This window comes from Ptychodera flava, chromosome 8 (assembly GCF_041260155.1).
Source record: "Ptychodera flava strain L36383 chromosome 8, AS_Pfla_20210202, whole genome shotgun sequence".
Classification (NCBI taxonomy): domain Eukaryota; kingdom Metazoa; phylum Hemichordata; class Enteropneusta; family Ptychoderidae; genus Ptychodera; species Ptychodera flava.
In genome coordinates, this window is record NC_091935.1 from 29181753 (window position 1) to 29206772 (window position 25020).

At 36.4% G+C, this 25020-nt stretch overlaps 1 protein-coding gene across 2 annotated transcripts in view; it reads right to left on the reverse strand.

Moving 5' to 3' along the window:
• LOC139138976 (E3 ubiquitin-protein ligase Rnf220-like) overlaps positions 1-25020 on the reverse strand; it is a 42685-nt gene that overhangs the window by 11303 nt on the left and 6362 nt on the right. For both annotated transcript variants that reach the window (XM_070707633.1, XM_070707632.1), the window contains exons 2-4: positions 11061-11187; positions 5320-5350; positions 911-1021 (exon numbers count right to left, since the gene is read on the reverse strand). In XM_070707633.1, the coding sequence (XP_070563734.1) occupies positions 911-1021; positions 5320-5350; positions 11061-11187 (269 nt within the window). The remainder of the gene's footprint in view (positions 1-910; positions 1022-5319; positions 5351-11060; positions 11188-25020) is intronic.

A 25020-nucleotide genomic window follows, 5' to 3' on the forward strand; every position in this document is an offset into this window, starting at 1 on the left:
GAAAGAAACATGTCAAAAATATCTTCCAATTATTAGAATAGTAATATCTGTATGGACATTTTGAGATCTATGGGACGATGACTACAGCACTGCTGCTCATTTGCAAATGATGTTGGGAGAAATCAAGAATACTCATCACACCATCTTTTCTAAGAAGATTGTCTTTGCACAGATGACTATCACTATTGGAGCCAATAAAAGCTTGTTCTTACTCCCATTACAGCTCAATAACATGTTAATTGTGCTGGAAAAACTGACTTTGAAAATTCAAGGCATGTTTTCCACGGTTTGATGAGGTGCAGTTCAGTGACTCAGATATTGTAAGTGCACAATGGTTATCTCTTTCAAAGCATCCGGTTGAAATGTTCAAAATGATGGAATAGTGTTTTGTGAAACCTCAAGGAAAAAAAGGCATGTAATTATAAATTCTGAATTAGAAAAAAGCCATTATGCTGTATGCGACTCCAATAAATCTCTGATCATTTCTCATAATACCGACCTATCTGTTCATATCTAGTTTGTATATATCATTATGTACCAACATATATTAAGTGTAGATGCAACAAACGATTATGAACATGCAATAAAATGGTCTCCCAGTAGTGAGTGAATCAAATCACTTATCATTTGAGAATTTAAAAACATTTACTGGTGCAGTGATCATCCATGCTCATATTTGTTCATGTTTTTGAAAGACAGACCCATCATCCATTATCTGATTGGTTCATCAAGGATTTTAATCCTCTAAACTCTACTGCTACTGTAATTTCCTTTAGAAGAGTTATCTATATTAAAAACAGCTACACAGATAATCATCCGTGTAATCTCTTTGCCTTTTGGCATGGAAGGGTAAAATGTACATGTTCTAGTTGAAAATGGAATCTGCATCAGCGCCCTCTACAGTCCTCACCTCAAATCTGCTGACAGATGAGAGTTCCCCATTATGACCTTCCTTGGTGTTCTTTTTTCCGTCACTTGTGACGGTTCCACTCTCCTCCACTGAACTTCCATTACTTGATATCTGGGGTAGGCAGTAGGGAAAAAAATGACAAATATGTTTTCAGAAAAAACGATTAGATGTTTTATCTAAATTCTGCTGGGCCAGCCCACTTTCAAAAGTACGGCAAAACAGAACTCCCAGTGGAGCGAGATAAAAAATTAAAGAGATAGAATAATATCTTGAAAATGCTTGTTCAATTTTTGAAAGCTGCATATCATATTTTTAAATGCCCCTGAGGACTATCAAAATTTGTAGAGTCTTTATGGGGTTAAGTAGCTAGCACTTGCAATATTACACAAGCCCTCAGAGGTCTATTTGCACAAAGTACACTCTCTCTTATAAAAGCTTTGCCATTTACATAAAATGCATCACTAGCTGCAGTGATGGCACTGGGTAAACACATCAGAGTATCATACCTCACTCTAGATCTCCCATTTGGAGTCTTTGTTTGTTGGCTTACTCTAATGTTTGCATGGAATCATCCAAAATACCTCAAACATACATATATCATCTCGTATCCATTTAGACAAAAGAAAAAAAACGCACAAAAAAGGAACAGGAAAAATAGAACACTGTATCCACTTACATAAACAGTGTATCTATTTACTTTGAAATCCTCATTTACAAACCCATAGATATAGAGCACTGTACCTAAGTAAATTGTCTACAATACAGGTATACTTCACCCTCTACGTTGTAAAAATGTGATTTACATTTAAAAATTACAAAAATGGAAGAAGTTGTAAAAATTGCATCTATTATTAAAATTTACAATTGCAATAAAAATTGTGAATTGTAAATTATTTTCAATTGTCAATACTGTAAATTATGATTATGATATAGTTATAATAAAAAGAGAGTTGTATTTCTTTTGTGGTGGAAAATTTACTGAATAATTAACATACAAGCATATCTTTAGCCCTTGAAAACATGATTCTTGTTAAGGTCCAGTGTACCGTGAGGAAGATATTCAGACTATAAAACTTTCACAATAGATTTTTGGTCTACCACTTGAAAGGCTCCTTTTGAAGCTTATGGAGTAAATAAAGTTTTCACTGATTATTTTCATGAAAATCAAACATTTTACTTTTTTTCCAAAGAGGTAACATAGCGACAGCAGCCATTTTGAATTTTACGAGTAGCTAAACATTAGTTAAAATTGTTTCTGTAGTACCAAATTTTGCATGGTGACTTCTGAATTTAATTCGCGATTTCAAAAGGGAGTGGTTATAGTTTCTTTGAGGAAATTCTGAGAAAAACTTTAAGACTTTAATAATAATTTGAAGGCAGAAACACATGGCTGCTTGCTGTCTGCAGTTGCTTTGTTGATACTGTTGTTATGCCAAAAGAACAAAAAACATTTTTATTCAGCTTCAAAATGGTGAAAGTGGAAGTTTACACAATAGGAGCTTTTACATTTCCCCAAAACAGCACACTGAAATGAGACTTTTAAAACGTCAACGTCAGATGAAGATGTGAAACATAATATATTGTATGACTTTTTTGAGTATATTTGCAGATTATATCAGTTTTATTCTATACCAATATTTGCAACATCTGTTGTTTAAATGTCAGATATGTAATCTGAAAGGACTTCAAATTCCTCCTGAGCTTTTCTGCCTTCTGCTGGTATTTTATTAATTGTTACACGTGAATAGTCTTTTATTTCAGATCAAGTAAAAGAGCAGATTTGGTGGGTTTTTTTACACTGTTTATCTTAAACGTTTTTGAATTCAGAGTGTGGCAGTGTGGTTTGTTGCTGTGTGTGTGGTGTAAAAATTCATACTAGCTCTTTATAAAAGATATGTTATCATCAAGAAAAATGAAACATTTTGAATGAAAGATGACGTGGAGGGGGGATCATTATGGAAATAATATGAAAGTTCTTTAAATGCCGTGTGTATGCTCTGAAGTTAGTTATATGAGTAAAAAAATTCTTTGGAGTTATGAACACTACAGGTAATGTGTATTGACAGACCTGGTGTGTGGTTATCATATATCATGGGGAAATTCCAACCTACGGAAATACGTTTATGGTGACAATATTTTCCACCACGCCTTGTTGAAATATTGGGTTGTATTTCAAAAAGTATTCGTTTTACCATCAAAAGAGGGGAATAACCTCACATGAAGTACTGGCTATTTATTTACAATTTCCCCAACATATATGCATGTTTAGTGTTGATGATCGTAACACTACTTTTCTTTCCAAGTTCAGTTTTATACTCAGATATCTGGATTTGATGCGAATTCTATGGAAATTCTCCTACACATCACAGTATTAGGTCACTAGGTTCTTGGGCTTTCCCCCATATATACTGTAATTATTGCATCTCTACAGATTTTTCTATGTGTTACATCAAACGTACAACACATTCAAGAAAAAGGGAATGAATGTGTGCACATTCTGGTGACAAGGTATAATGAATAATTTTCATAGATTTATTTAGCACATTTGAAAAAAAATACTTGATAATGCATCCTTTGAACCAGAACAAGGCTTGCTGCAATGGTCTATGCTCAAAGGAGTGAAAAAGAAACTTGCTGTGTTAAATTGGAATGATCATATCAGTTAACCCTTTGAGTTAAACAGTCAATTTTTGTTGACTGTTTAAAATATAACCCAGACAACTTTTTATTTCAGATCCAGACAGTTATTTGCATTTTTTTTCAAAATTTTGTTCAAAAATTGTAGTCAATGAAGAGCAATGTCAGTTTGGTCCAAAATTTTAAAAATAAGTAAAATGTTACTCTAGAATTTTGGTGGGAAAAATTACAGCTCTCAAAGGGTTAAATTCACCATCATTCTGGCATGTAGTACACATACCTCACTGGTCTGACAAGTCACAAACTTGAAGTCAGCACAGGTCAGTTTATTTGAAAATAATATTCTCCAGAAAACCCTTTACCATGACATTCTACATATTTTACCTGACCTGTGTGTTTACTGTAATGGGTAGGCCTACTTGACAGGAGCAGGGAGGGTGGGGGACAGGACCACGCAAAATACCTTGTCTGCCTGGGAAGTTTAATTAAAAGGCGTGCGTGGTGTGCCCTAATGTAAGACTACAAAATATTTCGGGTCCTTGAAAGTTAATTGAAAATTCATAGAAATTCTTGGAGGCAGCCAATAAAACACCGTGAAAAGGTGGAAAATTCATTTCTGTCGTGAAAGATGTGTGTGTACGTCAGAAGTACATTATAAGAAGGATTTGGAGTGGCTGCGGCTTTAGATTACACTTGACATTCAACAAACAGGAAATGTACAATAGCCATCATTGTTGTTGGCCTGCATGATAGGAGACATCAGTTACTTTGAAGTGGTTACTGTTGGTTGTTGTGCCATGATTTTATGAATTATACACGTGATATACATGTTGTGATATCAACATTTATTTGTTTTGTTCATGAATGAATCCACTGTGTCGGGTAAGGGTCAACATCAATGGAACAACAGTTAGCAAAATTCATAAACTTGACCGTGTGCTTGAACATATAACATATATAAGAACGTGGGAAATAAGCTTTAGTTTTGTGTTTTTTTCTTGATGTAAACTTGTCAATGTTTATATGCTTTTTTATAAAGCTAAGGGTGAATACCTGTACTTGTTCAGAAAACAGTTTGAATAAAACCCTGAGTGTTTGTGTCAGGTTGTACCAATCTCTTGACTGATGTGACACTGGTGACGACCCACACTTACCCTTTCCCTTATGAAGGACAAAACCTACAGTCATGTTTGGAAACTAATCCTGGCAGTACATTTGTGGAGTGTGTTGAGCTGTTTGTGGGTCTCCTCAACCAGTGACATTTCCCTCATGCATGATGGTCACAGTCTTCAATTTTGATGTTTGCTTTGACCACAAGTTAGGCAAAGACACGTTCAAAGTATGCATTATGGACAATGAACCAGAAGGATACAGTTTCATAGTCAATTGTCTTAAATTCAGGGTTATAGCTGGGATGAAATATTAGTAAGCTACCTTGTTCTGCTAATTTTTCTGAATGTTTGCAATGTACTGTGCTTGTAAATGTACACAAACATCCACAAAAACCACATGTAACTTGTCCTGGTGGTCAAATACCTTGTGTGCTTTTCCTAGGATTAGGTGAAAAATACAATGTGACTGCACATTGTACATGATATAATTGTATTATTTCAAAAGAGATCATGTGGATATAGTTGTTGCCTGAAAATCCCAATTACCATTGCACATGGGAAAAAATATAATGAAATTGTCACACATATTTCTGTACAGTGGCTCAAGAAATATCTGTGAAAATTGCCAATTTGCAAATCATATCAATAAAACGGAATTACCTTTTTCTCCTGGAGACTTTTCCGGCTGATCCTGTAATTAGTTTGAAGAAAAAACAAAGTCAGACATTTGAGTTTATAAACCAAACACACAGCATGTGTTATATATGACGAAAGGCTAACACAGGTGGACTGTGGTGATATTAGTAATACACCAGCATTGCTCTGTTGTTCACATTTGGACCCATGCACAATTCTATTATTGAGTGGTCAAGTAAAGTTATTAAAAAACAAAACAAACAGGAACTGATCACCATGTCAAACAACACAGAACGTTCCTTTGTACGTTCAGAACTGTGTTCCGTGTGAACTTTACCATTGCCCTTTTATAACTAGTCAAAAGTTTGAAAAATTTGTAAGAGTGGTGGAAAGGGGTTTCTTTTCTATTCTGCTTTGTGCATTTTCCAAGTGTGTGAATTACTCCCGTCGCCGGCGAATGGCTACATTCAATGATTAAGTGTGTCCCTAGTGATCAGAGTATGGAGGAAATCCAATAGTCTGGCTTAATATCGGGTTTCTGACTAACATCTTCAAATACGCATCAACCAATCTCTCTGCATACAGCACAGGTAGACAGCGAATTCCTTCTGTTGGGAGAGGGCACTCCCATTGGTGACTGCCATAATATGGAGCGCCACTACAAAAACTCCCCGACGCAATTAATAGAGTCAGTGGCTCTAAAACCACATGTGGTTGTACACCCAAATTGAGTCGAAGAATTCGAGCTTCAGGAATTTATTGACGGGTCAAACACCCAACTCTGCATTCATCACTCACAATCTTCATGACTTGGCAGTAAGGTGTGTAGATGAGACGAAGTGAGGCGCCTGTTTGCTGATATAAATAGCAGAAGCCATCCTTTTTTCATAGACATCGTGCTTTGTTTATATATTATCTCTGAAATTTTTTTAATATATTGTGCGGGTACCTTTGTGCGTATATCTGAGAATGCATTCTTTGCATGTACAACAACTGCCGTAGTTACTTCTTGTGTCATGACGGGAATCTCAGAATAAATATAGATTCCGCAGAGTACAGCGGAAATCTTCCAATATACACTTTGATTAATCCAAGTACAATCAATATTCCATATCAGTGTACACGCTCAAATGTGTACCCTGGTCTTTCACGTTCCGTGCCCACAACAAAGAACACATTCATTAACAACTTCCAGTTACAGTGAAGTAAAAATTGATGCTGCAAAGTTTCTGTTGCTTTTTTCCAATTGTTTCAAGAATAAATGGGGAGCTAAGAAAACACACCAACACATGGTTATCAACCTTATAGAACTGGGGAATTTTTCAGAATTGAGACTTTGACATTTTTGAAAGAGCAAATTCAAGATAAATTTTTATTTACTGACAAAGCGCCCAAAAGGGAGGTACATGCAGATATGACAAAACTTACTGATAATGGGTTATAAAAGAGAACCAAAAGTTAACTTTGTGTTGATTTGCCAAGCCAAGAGCTTCAACTTTCTTTATGGTGCAGTTTAATGTGACTTTGGAAATCATGCAGGGTTGGAAAAGATGAAACTTCTCCCAGTTTTTTTTTTTTCAGAAAAAATTGAAAGCTTTTCACTCCACTGCTTTACTCAACAGAAAATGCCAGGCATTCCTTCTTGACCTCCGGAATGACGTAAAATTTACACTGTGAGACAAAAGATGTAGGAATACCGTGAATGGATGCATTGATAGTACTGACTTCTACTTGTATGTGTGGCAGTACTTTTTTGGTTACTTATGTATTACAGAGGATTATACTGAAGTAGCGTGTCGTGGCTAACACAGTCTAATCACCTAGTGCCCATTTCGTACACCTGGTGATCTTACCACTGTGAACAGGTGGCAGTGAATTGCACCGCTAAAAGCTTACACTGTCAAGTTTCCTTTGATGTATGGCATGTTTTAAGAAGGCGCTGCCATCTCGTCCTTAAAGTCTGCGCAGTCAACCAGGGTGAGCCCACACTAATTTCAGTTTCACAGATGTACACATGTCAGTGATGTTGAGATTCATTTGACTCAAAAAGATGACCACACACAGAAGGAATGAGGTCCGCTTGACAGCTAGTAGACAAATTTTCTTTTTGGAGAATTTGTCTGAGATAGCAAAAAATAAATCAATTACTTTGTCCAACTAGGTGGAAAAAATGCGAAAGATCCTGAGAGTACAAAGACTAGTATGTGTACTTAGGCGCTCCAAATCCTTTCTTCTTTATCTCAACTGTGGGAGAAGAATTTACTGCACACAATAAGAAGACATAAATCTGCAAAAAAGGGATATGAAACGCAGAGACGGCAAAAAAGCGACCACTGGCTTTTAACATTCTTTGTTGCCAGGCATACTTATGGTGGCAGAAGTCAAAACCCGTGGAAGCGTCATAAAGGGGGATGTAAATTTTGACACAGGGGTCTCGCATCAAACAAGAGTATACATGTCATATGCAGCATACGACTCATACGGATAATTGACAGTGCATTTGACTAGCCGTGAGACTTTTATCAAAAACAGGAAGGTGAAACGGATCAGATCTGCCTGCAAAACAGGAAGTGTGGCCACGTTTTTCTTTATCATGTGAAATTGATGAATGTTGGCAAAATCATATCGGAAATTTCATCATTGATTGAGAATAATGAAAATTCATAAAGCCCATCTCATGTTTAAATTTTTTTTGTCCTGTGTGATAATGAAAAGTACCAATCAAATTTGTCAGTGATTATGCTGTTTAATACATGTGTGTGCGACGGAAAAACGCTGCCACAACCTGCACAGTGATTATGCGAAATGAAAGTCATAAAAACCCATCAATGAACGCCGACAGTATGCGTGTATGACAAACGCTAAGATGTTTAGACCCTTTCAGAGTGTGAAATGAATGGAGTTCACCTCAGGTTTTTTGTCCCCTCGTTTGCATTTTACGGTACTGACGTGTAACAATAACTCAGCCGACATAATGCAGTGCATTCATTGTGCGGACAATCAGGGTGGGCGTACATTGCTTGCTTGTCCCTGACAAGTCGAGGTGACAGCTCCTTGGTTTGACTACGATGACCGGCACCAGGGGTTAAGATTCCCCATCATTTACCTGGTTTTAGTGATAGTGACACAATCATTAGGGCTTGAAAGAGTTATCTGTGATAAACATACTCCCTGTGACATGCACTCTGTCATAAATATTCCAATTTCCAAGCGGAGAGAAACACTGAGATGACAACCACCACAACTGGCAACATTGAAACAAAAATATGACATTTTGTTTCTTCTGTAGTTTTTGAACTTGTAGTAAAGCCTACGCAGGCTTCCAAAGAGCCAACACAAACACAATGCTGCAATGTTTAGCCATTACCATGACAACTGTTGACCTAAACTGCTACTGATACTTGACCCTAGCGTCCATAGAAAACTAGACAGATCAAAAAAAAAAGGCATTGATTGCTAAGGATACGTGAAATCATAAGGGTGGTGATACCCTCAAAAATGAAGTGACTTTAATCCCTTAAGTCTGTTGTCTCAAGACAAATGGTTGCGTCCCTGACTTGTGTTGCCGAGAACCTCCAAATCACCGCAAACAAGTTATTAGGCAGAATAGGGCTATTGTACTTGGCCGGGGAGATTTATTCTCTTGCAGTTAAAAACTAAGCTTTTTAAAAACTAATTGTTGAACTATTATTGAGGGGAGATCATGAGATGGCTGTTTCAGGGTAATGATATATGACCAGGATTAAGACTGGCTTGTATGGAAACTGAGTTGATCCTGTAATAGCGACCTACCCCGCGGAGTTAATTCCCACCGACATATATTCCAGGGTGTAAGTTGCTAGGTACCAAATTCAAACAGTTGCTGAGAGAAGTGTACACAGTGTGAGTATTTCGGCCCACTCCGTTTTGTAATAAATTGGCAACTTAAACATAAATGTGGGCAGACATCAGACTGTGTTAAATTAACACAGTCCGCTAGACAAATATGGACTGGTAAAATTAACAAACTGTGTGCTTGATTATGACCCCCTTTAAAAATACACAGTTTTCCACACACTCATGCCCATGTGAATTACTTCAGTTGTAACGATACCGTTGATGTTTTTGTAATCTCAAAGTTCACACAAAAATTGTACAGCATTCCTGAAAATAGTTGTAGCACACAAATTAATACAACTGTTTGAAAGCCCCAGAGGATTTTGTTCTGGACTTTTCTCCATATGTGCATCCATCAAGTGTTTGCTTACAGAAGCTGTCCATGAATCCATTCTCTGATAATTCTTCTATCAACAAAGGAAAAATCTCCACAAGCACAAACCTGTTGATCTCCATTTTTTTTTGAATTTTCTAATTTTTCAGGAATCTTTTAAAAGGTTTGATCAAAATTGTCACAATAAGGATGTAATACAGTTATATTTAAAGTTTTTTTTAATACCAAGCACACATCAATAGTGACTATATTATGTTTGCTTGATTCTTTTAATTCAAAACTTTACCAAACAGCAGTTCATCAGGGCAAGAATGTGTGATTATTTCTAGGAACATATCTAATAATATTGCCGCAATTAATTTTTTTTTTGACTATTGTTCCATTAACAGGACAGAATTGATGGTTTTGAACGTAATTTCGGCACATCACATTAATTGAGAACACAGCAGAGTTATGTATCATATTCTTTCTACCATTGTATCTGATTGATTGTGAAGTGATTATTTCATATTTTCTTGACATAGAAAACTATAAAAAAAAGAAGACAGTTCCTTTGAAGCTAATTTCTTAAAAAAATATTCTAAATTTTAACCAAATATTTTTGCAAAGATTCTGAGGAGAAGCAAAATGCTGAAAAAATAAGTCTAATTTTAGTCAAATATTTTTGCAAGAGATAAAAAGATTGTTCAAATTTGGTTGGTAAGCGAGAAGACACTGATAGCAGCATAGAGAGAGGTACATGTGGCTATATTTTCAGGGAGTGGTTAAGTTACAGCACAAAGGTGGAGGGAATTTGAAAGAATGGAGAGAAAACCTCAAAAACAAACACCACTGGAAGAGCCCTGCGTATTTACAACTGAACAAAAGGGACTGTTTGAAATCTGATGTAGAGTTCAGGTCTGACCTTCACAACAGTGAGCTGAATTCAGAGGCCAAATTGGTCCATTAATTGATGAAGTTTGAATGATTGACACGTCAGGGTGAGTTATCCTTCCATAAAAGTTGAATTCAACAGGTGATTACTTTCTGGAAATACTGGGAAACCTTTTATTGGACATTTGGTAGCCTTCAATTTGGGCCTTAGAATGTTAGGCAACAAAAGAAACTGTCCTTTGAATGTTGAAAAATGACTGCAAAATTACCACCTGGTTGAAGTACCTTTCTAACAGCCAAGCAATAGAGTAAAAACAGGCTAGAGAAAAAAAGAAATCGCCACATATCAATATTTATGTTCTTGACTGTGGATCACTATGAGTCCTTGAGGATAAATTTCAGTAAAATTTTATGATATTTTAATTTTTAACTTCTAATTCTCCTTAACATGTTTGTTGATCAAACCATCAAGATTATTTATCTTGTGATCAGTAAGTAAACGCAGGGAGCTACTCACAGTAGACAGTCTATGGCTCCAAAGTCAAGTGGCGGAACCTACAGCTACGGTTCCAAGGCTGTGCTGTCTCCTTGTAAACTAAGCGTCACAGACTCCGTCTTTTCAGTCAAAACACTTCAAGATTATGTTTGTCTGTATGGTTGTATAAAGTGCTTAGACTCCTACCTTTCCATTTTATTGACTTTGTCCATTTCTACAGCAAAATGGTGGGTGATTTCACCTGGCTGTAGAGTTTCACCGCACACGGGGCACACAGGCTTTTGTCCATTTCTGTGATGCAGTTGCAAGTTACCTGTAAACAATGGACAGAAAAACAATTGTATTATTATAATTCAGCATGTTTTGGTGTGAAAATATCCACAAAAATGGTGTTGGGAGGGAAAGACAATGTCTTTTTTGATTACTGGGTTTCTTTTTCATTACAAGCACACGTGAGTCAAAATCAGCATATGACATTTGCCTTGCCTAGTTCAGGATCATAAATAATAATTTTATGATCTTGAAGTACAAAGTTTAACATCCTTCATCATGGGAAAAGACTTGAAATATGTGCCATAAAGTATGGTAATGCCATGATCAAAGATTTTACAAAACTTGATTTGTGTTTTAACTGAACAAGATTAGAGCTATACCGTGTAAATTTTTGAATGAGAGAGCAAAATCAAATAAAACATGTGACTAGTACATGAATTCTCTGTTAAATAAAAACATTTTCTTTGGGAAATATGATAAACTCTGTGATTTCTTCCTGTGTAAAATTTGCAAGCTGGAATGTTCTTCCATTTTCTATGAATATCATTTTCCCACAGCTGGACTCCACCTTAAAGTGAACCTTTCCCGACATTCAATTTACTACCAATACAGAAATTTGTATTCAACGCAAAGAAAGGTTACAATCTTGATGTACATTTTGTTGCGAAGGAGGAACAATTAGTGAAAATGACTATAAGTTTTCATTAACACATAAGATGAGTTGCTGATACAATTTTCAAGCTATTTCATTCCACTATTTTATTATTTTCCACTTTTGGTCCAGAAAAATAATAAATTGATTCCCTGTAATATGAAAGGCACATTATGAACCTAAAATTTTGTAACAGGCATTTTGGATTTTGATGTGAACTAGACAGAACTTCAACTTGCTTCCAGTCAAAGGAGATATCAAAAGGAATTATTTGATGTACTAGAATAATATGTAATGTTTAGGCGACAATGAGAGGTCACATAAAAGAATGACTGGATTCCTGGTTGAAAATAATCATCTGAGTTCCTGGTAAAAAAGAGCATTGTTTTCATCGCTCTCATGATAGAGGGTAAACTTGTTGAAACAGATATTCTAGGAATGCGTTGAAATTTTCATGATCAGCTGTTGGACTCCATAGCAACGATGATGTACATGTATGTGTCGTAATCATTCATTTACCAATAAGTCACCGATAAACCTGTGCAGACTTTAAACAGAGCCGAGTCCTACTGTAACACAGCAGAAAAAATTAAACTGTATACACTTTATAGTTTGATCACAGTACAGATTGCTGAAGCACGCTGACTGATAAGTGACTTTAAAAATTCCTGTCTTTTTATATTTGTGTATTAAGACAATTTCTGAAATTAGTCCAGAAGAACCTTTATCATTCCAAGTTGATGATAAACAGTTAGATTCCAGACTCTGCAAGAGCATGCTACGGAAAAGTTCTGGCAGCTATTCGTTGTGGAATGGAAGGTTTTGAAAAACCTTCCTAACCAGTTCATCCTATGGGTGTCATCAATACGTGTGTCCAGTGTACTTTGCCAAAACATACTGGTAGCACAGGGTACAGTGTCCTTAAAAATGATGGGTTAGTTTCAAATGGTTCTTGAATCCTGTCACCAGACCATCAGACCTGTTACTACAAATGATGGGTATGATACCTGTAATTTTTGATAATATTATCATTTTGTCCCATACATCTCTTCTTTCCAAAGAATGTTGCAAAACAACGTATTTCCCTCGCCACACAACTCATCGTGTATGCAAAGCTTCTGTCGAAAAATGATCAAAGTCTGGTCCTGACTGAATTCAGTTTCAACATCAACAACATAGGACATTGTTCACATATCACATATGCATGCTGTATTGATGTATTTAACATTCAGCATTGTGACCGACTTTGGGAGTAAGTCAGTATGACTTGTATTGCTAGAATTTTGACATCGAATGGGTTTTTGCATGATTTGTGCATTTTAATAATTATTTACTGAGTAGTTCACACACACTTTAAATAAAATGTGAAATTTCAGCCTTTTCAAAAATTCTGGTTCAGGTTTGAACAGGTTTTCATGATGTTGACTGTTCAAGAGACTGAGTCAGCGGCTGATCTTTTTTCTGAGAGCTGTGATTAATTAGAGCGGTTGAGCTCATCATGACTGGGGAAAGAAAACATCCTGAACACTCTGGTACTGGCGTACATTTCAAGTCTTGACATAAAGTATGTCAATTTAAAAGTAATTTGCAGGCAGCATTATCCTTCATGAATTTTGCAGATTTTGCACAGCAATTGTTGCTTAGCAACTGAAACCACTTTTCAGTTACTTGGAGGGGATTTGTAAACTTTTGCCAATATTTTAAATAAAAGCTGGGGTCTGGTATTAGCACAGCTTACGTAGCTGCAATTATGACAATCCACTATCCCAAATCCGCTGTCATTTATCTTTATTCACATGTACATTTTGCTCAAATCACCTTTATGTATTTCATCGCAGAAAGGTTTGGATCACACAATAAAAATTCCCAGAATTTTATGTCATGCAATTTTCTCCTAAACATATGTTGCCTGGCTTTCCATTGATTTCAACAGAAAGAGACGGTGAACGAGATCCTTCAAAGGTTTTGTGTTGGTACAATGTGTGAATTTGGAATGTATTTAAAAGTCTGAGTTTTTCAGAAGCTTCTTAGTCGAAACATCTTCTATACAATAGCTGAATAAAATTTTATGTATCTAAAAGTTTGTGTATATAGGAACATCCTTCATTTTTCTGATTGTTTCAATTACTAGTAATAATTGTGTTTATATGTATATGTATATGCTAAAACAAGCTAAATTGTCAAAACAATTATTTTTGACTGAGTTATTACTCGGAATTTATTACATTGAAAGCTAAATTTTTGAATAGGAACCACAATATAAACATATGTGTCACATTTTCTCATTGTCCTAAATTTGGAAAAAAGTTACCCTCAAAGGTGTATGTAAATTTACAACTCTAAAAATTTGGTCTTCAGGGGTGTCATAACTGTTAGCTTTACAAAGTGGTAACATTATGTTGTCTGCTGTCTGTACTCTGAGATCAATGGTATAGCTGCTAGCGGAGTACCTTAAAGATTAAATGTGGAATGAACAAATGTATGCTTGGCCACAAGGTAGAAATTGTGAGTGGCATGTAAAGCAAAAACTTAGCGCTGCAGTAAATTTCACACTGACGATTTCAATTATTTCATTGTGTAGATGTACTGATCCAATGAAATGGGATACAATTTTTGACAGTGTAGAAAGACCGACCAGATTGTGTAATAGCTCGCATTTTGTGAGGACTAATTTACAGCACACAAAATTAGATATTTGCCGGTTTCATTAAATATTGAAAAAAATAAATCAATTATCACCTATCTATTGAACACTTAAAGAAATAAAAGGCAGATGAGGTTTACTGAGAGGAATAAAAACATTAGCTCTGTGAATGAGGAAAAATATATGCATAAAAAAGTCATCAACAGAAACAAACTTTACGAGCTGAACAAAATTAATTCATCTAAGTTCTATTAATTTTCTGTCACAAAGTACAATTTTACAGCTTAATTAAACAGGGAAAAGTAAATGACACATTGGTCGAGCATTATACATTAGAGTTATCATCAACCTTCAGAAGTACACACATTACCTTCTGTAATTTTCACCGTTCTGGTTCAATTGGATATTTGCTCTCGGGTATGTCGGAGACATAGCACCAAACATAATTATGATTTAGCGGACAGGAAAGTGCAGTTCCAGCAGGAGAATTAGACCAAAATATTGAAATTGACATTTAATAAGAAAATCTTGCTTTTTATCACTGTCGGTTTCTAATGGGCACTTATTTGGGAGGGAAACATAGTTAACCAGTTGTGTGTATCATGGTTAGTGGCAAGCTGTGAAATGTTTTCATAGATTGATTTTGACGTGATCGTGAGAAAATGTGAGAGAGAGCACAAATGGTTAATAAAAACACTGACAAAAGAGGCAAATAATAGAAAAAGTTGACAGGGTAAAATCAGATTTGAAAGCAAATGTACTTAAGTTCTAATTAAAACTGCAATTCGCACTTTGTCAATTTCATAATGGCTTTGCACATTTCTTTCACATTCTGCCATGATTGGAAAATAGCAGTGATCAAGACAGCACCAAACGGCCGTAAAATTTCAAAACTGCCTGCTTAGAGATATAATAGGGAAAGAAATGTCTATTTCGCATTCAATATGTTTCATTCAAAATGCATTGACTGAGAGCGTTTGCCTCCGAGGAGTATTTGTGAATATTAAAAGCAAACTGCCGTCTACTGCCGTAATGGGGCATGTCAACTGTTGTAAAGACACACCGTTAGGAGATTGAACGCGTTGCAATGGTGCAACGGCTCGGTTGAAGAAGGACTGATTTCATGCATGGATGCACAATGAAAACATAAATTAATTGGAAATCAAGCAGACTACTGCCCACCCCTTCAGTGGGATTATTTGATCAGTTGATACAAAAAAATTGTGAGGGGAGAGTCAGCAGCCAGAAAACGGACTCAGGTTACCCGTTGCTGCCGACATATGTGCTGTTCCCAGCGCAATTTCCACTGAGCCACACACATCTGAAACAGCTGATCTCCACTCATCTATTATTCAAAATTTCCTGTTTTTTTAATATTAATTAAATGAATTGGAAATAATGTCAATAAATGGCCTTCGCCCTCTCCAAACTGGAGAGTTACTACCAATTCCCTCTGACAACCCCTTTGGCTCATGGATCAATATGGATACAATTACAATTTGTCCGTGTAGCGATGCCGCAACCACATGCCCCGACCCCGTGTCAATACAACTCTCTGAATAGGCTTTTCAAAGAGGGATGAAGTCTGTTCTTTCACACCACTGTTTGGCCCTTTCACTCAACAAGTTTTCCTAGTCTTTTATCCCATTATTTATTTCTTCTTATACATGATTTCCCTTCTATGGAGGTTTGTCAACCTGCTGTTCAAGGGTTTCGTCATGGTGTTGCCGACTTCTTCAGTCGCTGTGTTTGCCTATCACATCTGTGTTGCCACTTACGAGCAATGACTCTGAGCCCGAGTGTGATACTAGCAATATCTGTAAAAAGCATGAAAGGTCGCATCCTTGAGGATGCTTTCTAATCACTGTAATCAGGGAATTCATCCCGGCAGAAAAGTCACTGATGTTTTCAAAATAAGGTATCAAATCTCCCAATCTTGACAGTTTCTTCCCCAAACATTTTTACACAGCAGGTTTCCAAAATCTCAAAAATAAATCTGTAAGGCATAGCTGTTTGAATGGTATCTTCACTACATATCAACGGATTTCAGGTTGACTCTTAGTGATTCCTTGTGAAACAGATTAATGGGTGTTGGGCTGATTTTACAATACTGCTATATGCAAAACTCTTAAAGAATTCATTGGTGATTTTGTGACCAGATCTAGCATTGTTGTTGTTAATTTTAACAAAATATTTGCGATTTTTAAAAATACTTCAACAAAGTAAAGTAAAATGACATTGAAAGGCGTATCGTGATATGTAAGATTCCTGACCCGAATTTCCTCTTTTGAAAAAAAAAAGGAAAATTGAGTTTTCCAGTTTTATTTCCAGAGCACATCCATAGGCAAGATGAAATAGGAATTGAGATGAAATAGGTATGTTCGTTCCGATGATATTGGCTTGAAATGACGGTCGACTTAATTCACACAGTTCAAGGTAATTTCAAACCTGAAGATGATGTATTTTTCCAAGTGGCAATGAGCAACTGAAAAATATGAATTCTGTGTTTAAATTTTTTATGTAACACCTGAGTTTTCACCGTAAAATTGCAGACAAAGTAAACAAATGCATGTGAGAGTAGACGGGCTTCTTGCTCTGGTTTATACCGTATGGACAGAGAGTGCAAAAACACTAGGAGACAATAAGTCTGTTAGCTCACCTGGATCATTTCAGGTGTATGTCAAGGGCCTGTCATTATATTGTTGAAAGTCATTTACTTTTATATTTTTTTCACTTCATGAAATTTGTTTCCACTGTTGCTGAATTACCAGAACCTTAGGAGGATTTGGGTGCAATTTTCAAATGAGGAAAGTAGGACATACTAATACAGTTTCCTTTACTGTATCGGACGACAATCACAGATGAGCGAAAGCGTTAAACTGCAGGTACACATACACAGTATTGAGACATATCATGCAAAATGCATGAAACTTTATTTCAAAGGCTCATTAAAATTTAGTGAATGGCTGTTATATTTCAGGCCAATAAAGCGTAATTGAGAAATGAGGGGCAGAGAACTTATGACGATTATCAAAATGTTATTTCATCATTTATAGCGGGCATTAATTCTCCTTCCCTGATACATACAAAGTACCTCGGCATAGTACTCAAAATGGTAATCTCGCCAACACTTCCATTTTTCCAATCTCACCATTTTGAAATGACTTCCAACCTTCCAAGTCGTTTGATTTGACCTGTGAATTAATCCCCACTTTTTTTTCCTTATTTTGTGAAAACTTGCCAGTGTGTCTGTCATACATAGTCAATAAATGGGAGTTACATGTAAGCAGGTACAGTCGCCACTAGTACGGTCAGACTGCACTCTGGTATATGTTCTCGATACAATGGAATGGTATTGATCACCGTGTCTAGTCGGGTGTTTCTCTATAGCAGTCTCTCTCCACATGTTTTTGTTGCCACCTTTGTCTATTCTAAAGCTATATCTGTCTATCGATATCTTTGTCTATATTTCTCTGGCCTTTTTTTTTTCTCCACCATATATATTTTCTAGAAACATTCGTGTTCACATTCACATCTGCTTTAGCAAATTTTGTTCCTGATATGAATTTTTGATGTAATCAAAACATCGTTACATGAACTTCATAACCTCTTTCCACAACATGTGTACTTTGGTCCCGATCAAATAGGCTCCATCTGAAAACAATGCATAGTCATGATATTTTTCCATAATTTCTTTTGAAATAGTTGGGTCTTGGTACAGCAAACGTTGATTTTTTTCCTAAACACAGTGCGGCAGATGTGTATGTAGGTGCAGTACAGGTACTGGGCTTGAGGTTTTTCTTAGGGTTACTAGTCGGAAGGCAAAACCAGTCGAGTTTCACCATCTAAACCTATAGGCAAAACGTTGAGCTACTGTACTCCAGGTTACTTGTATAGAGTTGATGGTGTGTGTGTACGGCACACTGTGCGACCAAGCTATTTCCCCCCTTGGTGGGTTAGGAGGTGAATGGTAGGGCTGACACCTGTATAATTGACAACCAATTTATCAACATGGGTGTATACGTGTATCTGATTCTTTGGAGTAATTATGTTTTTCAGCGACTTACATGAAGTGCATAATATATAGCTTATTTCAGTAATCCACGTCAATTACATGGAAACCACTCATGAGAGATGACACAAAACTAGAGTATGATTGGCGTCACACCCATGTCTACGTCAAACAAGACGGTACTCAAATCACGATTTAGCTAAGAATCCAAACTTAAACATACACACATTGTCATTATTCTTTCAAACTTTTAATCCTACCCGTAGCGCCACTACAATATCAACAAACTGGTTTTTCCAACAGTTTCAAACACGTATTTGTACTCGACTAACTTTCCAAATTTGATTTATACCCCAGATATGTGTACGTGAATGGACATATTGGACCTAATGTTTTGGAAAACTTTATCAAAACCACTGGTGACGAAAAGAACTATTTTTATACAGCTGTATGGACATTGATCGTGTGCTAAGCTGACCTGACAAACCTCAGCCTTCTTAAAATTAGAATTTACGCTCAATGCAGCCCAAAATTGTCAGGGTCAATGTACTCTTATACTACTTGTGTACTCAAAATGTATACAACCCACCTGTACTACCCTGTCAGAAAGTTCCTAGATCTGTCCTTATCATCTTCAACAATTTACTATATAGACTTTTTTCAACAATTTACAGTAAAACACACTGAGTAAACTTTGTAATATCAAATATCTTGTTGCTACTCATTTTTATAGCAACAATGATTCAACAATTAAAGACTTCGTGTATCTTTTTTTGGCAGCAACTACAATAATAAATGTCCCACTTTTTTGAAATGTCTTGATTTCCGATCTATTCAACAGTCGAAGCCCATTTGAAAAGAAATTTTCATAGAGTGAGTGTCAAATGTCAGGAATTTCAATGGATTAAATGTAAAAAATTGTAGATACATGGTTTGTGTCCATTCCATCAAACATAAGGTATCGCGATATTTAGAATATGGGGACAGACTGAGATCTAACTCTACACACATGAAAGTTACAAGTTTGATACATCGATTACAATTTGGTTTGTAGATTTGTGTGTTAAAACCTTTTTACACAAGTACCGAGTTGTTTACATGGAAAATTATAGTGTTTAATGCTTTGAATCAGCAAAATTGTGGGACTGTCACTAAAATGTCGTCAGTTCAAAGACTCTGAACGCCACAATTTTCTAAGTTTTAAGCTTGTGATCACAGGCTTCCTACACTTTAAAGCTAGCATTTGCTACCATACATCTTTGATAGATCTATTTGTCTCATCCTCTTTGTATTGCTCCATATGTCTCTGAAATAAGCTTAAAAAATCAACAATATTTGAATTTTGTCAAGAACGAAGTGTTTGAACAAATCCTGAAGAATCAGAAAAATATGTTACCACTGTTTACAGAAAAAATTAAAATATTGCATTAAGCGTACATTTGAGCCATTGCACAAGTCATCCAATGAATCGGTGTTTATCTTGTTTTAATATCATTCAGCTGATGGCGACTCCGCATTCTTCCTTGATCTTTTGAGGGTATAAAGCTTACAGTCCAAACACTGAGGGGTTCTCTAAACTGCAGTGGATTTATTGCTGATAAATCTTCATTAGCATTAAGCCCCCCTCTGTCGTCACATCAAACTACCCTGTCATACGTACAATGTTTCAATTGAGCACCCTAAATCCATCTCTCTTCAATGATAAATATCAACATGTCAGGGTTTGTTAGCTCTCATGTCACAGTTTATCAAACACTTCTTGTCTGTACGAGTCACACTATGGGATGAGGAATCTTTTTGGAAATATATGCGGACAACACCAGCATGTGGCATATAGGGCAACAACAGTATGTAGCATAGAGCACTGGGGCATGTTCATATCTGAGGATATGAATATGCAATGTTGATAATTAACCATGACCTTCACATTTGCATTATAACCATTGCACTCCATTCCCCTGTATCTATAGGTCCACCAAATTACTCAAATGATTGGAACATATCAAAATTTGGTGACAAAGGATTAAAAAATACTCATGTACAATACTTGTATTACTTTGCATAACTGTGTAGACTGTTGACTGTCTGTTGGGCCTTTTCTTTACTATTATTGACGTATACTAGTCTCTCGCACATACAGGGGTGGAGAACAACGCAAGCATAACTGCTTGCAGTTCCCCCACTGTCGTATGTGCTGCAATAATAAGAGACAGAAAAGGCACATCGGACTGTCGACATTCTTTGTTTTGTGGTGCTTCAAGTGTTATTACTTTGCCGTTGGTTTTGGTATTTAATCTATTTTTTGTTCCTTATTTATTTTCCTGTCTGCATATCAGACATAAGTTTTGTCATTCTTTCAAACCCATTCCACTCTGTCAAGGTCCAAACATTTAGATTCAAAACAACTGTGTGATAAAAAAGTTGGGTGGCAAGATATGATATTGGAAGGGGAGGGGTAGGATGGAAGAAGTAAAGCAGATGGTTGCACAAGATGTACAATCTTAATTTTCCCCCTTCAAGTGTTGAAATATTTAAAAATACCAATGTCTGCTTACACCAAAATCGAAAACTTTTCTCTCAGTTTTCATTTTCACATTATTCAATTCTCCATACCATAAAAAGAAAATTTTTGTAGCTTTTGAATTTGAGTAATTTAGCATCTTTCTAAATGGAAAATACAACAAAAAATTTTAAATTTAAAAACGTATTTGAAAGCCATCTCTGAAAGCAATGGTTTGGTAAATGCATCAAATCAAGATACGACAAGATGTGACCAAATTGACAATTTGTTTTCTTCCAGTACTCTTCGATCATCTCATATTATTGTTGCATCTAAAATGTGTGTCCCAGTAATTAATATATGCTTGAGCAATGAGTGATTCACTTCAGTTTTGCTAGTTCAATTTAACACAGTAAAAAAATTACCTGGATAATTTACCTCAGGTCTCTTTGTAAAGTTTTTGTGAAAGGTATGTAACAGATTGAAGTAGTTTGGTAAGTGAATATACACTAAAATTTACATTTGCAACAGTCAAAATGCTTTTTAACAATGTGCAGAGTATTAGATATTTACTTGAATGCAAGCTGTCGACTTCAGATGTGCAAACTTTTAAAAGTTTGAAATACCCTGGCCACTACAGGAAAGCAACCTCTCTTTACATGTCATGGATGATAGCAAATTTTCTTGAAGTGAAGGGTTGGGGTCGAGTCAGTTGGGAGAATCAACAGGCCCTAGAGCTCTGCTTGAGTATAGTGATGAGGGGGGGCATTTCAAAGCCCACCTGTGGTACATTGCCAATTAATCACTGTGGCTCCAATCCAGTCCTTACGTTCTTGAAATTAACTACCATAATCTTTATCTGAAAAAACCTTGGTGTTTATCACCAGACAGGGTATAATACTAGTACCTGCATGCTCTGCCAAGTACATGTTCCTCATAAATAAACACAGTGTTCAAGTATGTGTATGTTTGTCTACATATAAATATATAGCCCCCTGGCTCCAATTTTTTGTTGTAACAGTTTCATTAGCAAATGTACATACACCATGACTCTATTGAGAAGTTTCCAGACACTCTTCTGTTGAGGTTGTAATACTTGTCTGAGAGTCTGTCTCCAGATACAACTCTCGGCTCAAAATCACTCATTTTTTATAGGCAGATGTGAAATCTTTTGTTGCCAAACTACTTTGTGACCACTGTATTCCCTAGCAGCATTTAATGGCTACCCAACTTACCACGTCTGCTGTCTTCAGTCAGTCAATCAACGGCAGACAGAGTTTTTGTTTTGGCTGGTGACTTAAAAGACACCAAGTCTGCTGGCCTGAGTCAATTATCCCCAAAGTAACTTCTACTGTTGAATTCTGACTGGGCCCTTCAATTGCTAAACACGCAAATTACCCGTCATCTATTTCACTAGTACTTCATTATTTGCCGTCTTTTAGACGGTATAAGAAAAAGCCAAAACATTATGTCAAGGACACCATGTTTCCCATACCCACCTGATACATGTAATTTTTACGACCACTATTTCATCCCTAATGTGTGCTGTCCCTAATGGGGTGCACTGATTACCTGCAATGGCCCGATCTTTGACCAGCCCCTTGTCCTCTTTTGGCTGATTTCCAGTTGACCAAAACCATGCCGAATGACCTTAAAGTGGTGCCATACTTGTCCCTTTCAACTGTAGCTCTTATCTACTGCCTGAGAATACGGTACTTTCTTTTCTATGCTTTGCTTTGTCCACAGCTTTGATATAGTAGGAGTTTTTTCAATTTTTTTTTTTGCTTAGAGTTTTCGTACTATTAAGTGAAAAGCATTGGACACGTTAGTGTCTGCACATACTTTGAAGTTTTCTTTCTCACAGAGAACAACTGATATACTCATTGTTAAGTCTCCCTCACAGCATTTGCCAAGCAATTTAACATTTTCTCTATTAAGCTAACATGCTAATATTATCAAAACATACCATGACATAAATATAGGTCTTCCATCTCAGAAGCTACATTTCAGATCAAACACTTCTTGTTGACATATCACAAAAAATTTTGCACAGGCATTCAGTACAGTTTACCTTCTAAAGGCTTCAAATGGAGGCTGCATGCTGTGTTTTTGTTTTCTTTTGTTTGCTTGGATGGTGATTTTTTCATACACTTCTCAAATATAGAGTAACTTTCAAATGATGTGTTCAATACCCAGTAGATGTGTTGTGTTATAAAGTGGATCTGAATTTTGCTTCACTTCACAAGAGTCATCAAACCACAGTCCCTCCACAAAAAATTGAAGACAAGAAGCGTTTGCCACAGTATTGCTTGTAGTGGTTGACTTTTGACTCACTGGCAAAAATCTGCTCTGTGAGTTGATCCGAATTTGCTACAACAACAGGAAAACCACAAATACGGCAAGGGGAAAAAAACAACACAATGGCTTGTGCAGTGAGTATAGTCTCATAAAATACCCCTTCGGCACACAAAGCTAGGAGCCGGTAGTAACTTAATAGAGTCTGTGGGAAAAAAAAGGCATAGACATTTCACGCAGTAGGTAAAGGTGACAAATGCCCAATGGGATAAATTGCCTGATTTACACATTTAAGGTGACAGCCATTTGTATTGCGTTAATGACTTTTTATTCTGGGCATCTGCTTGCTAAATTGGTCTACAGAACAACCGTCAGTCCCCTATCTCTGCTGTTAATGTGAGTAAAGTACAAGGCTTGCTGCATCTGTCTGTGGCATCAATTACTTTCCGGACAAAATTTGGTCATTTCAAATGAAATATTAATGATGTCTTATCTGCTCGCCAATCAGCCTACTAATTGAGGAATTAGTGCTAATGTCTTAATATGAATATCACTATTTTGAAGTTATCGTTTATTTATTCCAATCAAATCACAGCGTCTTGTTTGCTGTTCGCCATAATCAGAGGCTATGTTAATTAAAAAAATTCAGTAATGGTTTTATGATTTCTGCCTTTGAAAAACGTCTAATTGCCTAAAAAGTTCACTGTAATTGCATTTAAATCAGATTTGAAAACCACTTTCTTGATACAAGCATTATGCAGGGGCATACTTAAGGACAAAAACAGAAAAAAATAAAAGCTCACAAAACGTATTATGCCAGGCAAAGCTGTGACTCTGCTGTAGGTAAGGTTGCAGGCTTTTCACAAAAGTGCTCGGATATTTTCCCCCCAGTTTTGTTTTTCCCAATTATCCTCTCTGCTTTGACATATTAAGTGGACCAGTAACAGAGCATTGCTTAGGGGGAACATCTGACAATCAGTTGCGTTTAGAGTTATTACCTTAATTACCCAGTTGGCAGAGAACCATGGAATTTCACATCGCCCCAAGGTGTGAAAACGAAACTTGTTTATAATGAATTGAGTGTTAGCGCCTAGATCAAGTAGCAAATGGCTACTATTAAGAAAGTGGCACTATTTAAATGTTAATTTAGTTAACTGTAACATTCAGTAAGGATTATTACATGTGCCAATGATATTCATCTGCTTTATGGGAAATTTCAAACGAATTGACTTGCAGTCACTGACACTCTGCCCCACAAGAGAATCCTAAACTTTAATGCACCACGCACAATATAACGTTCAATTTACACAGGTGTGGTGGGTGGAATTTTTATCAAGCTATTCAGTATGTTGGGCCACAGTATCTTTTTTCCCCTTTCTTTCCGTGGTGAAAAGACAATGCCGGGACAGAAGTGGTGAGTCAATTTCTGTTGAATGTTGAGTCAATCGCCGGCAAAGGAAATGTATGCGTGATTTATGCATGACACAGCAAGGTCTCTATTTCATGGCAACAAGCAACAACATCCAACTGTCCTCAAAATCTGCAATAAAAAACCACCTTTGCCATTTTCTGACGACAACAGCAATGATATTACTGTTCTGGTACTGTTTTGCACTGTGTTTAGACAGGAAATAAGCTGGCCAGAGAGGTTTTTTTCAACACAGACAACTCTATCGTCCTGGCTTTGAAGGATCAGTAAACAGGAGTACAATAAAAGAATAAGTACTAGAGTAAGGCTTCATAGCCCAAAGTCCCTGACTTAATCACCGT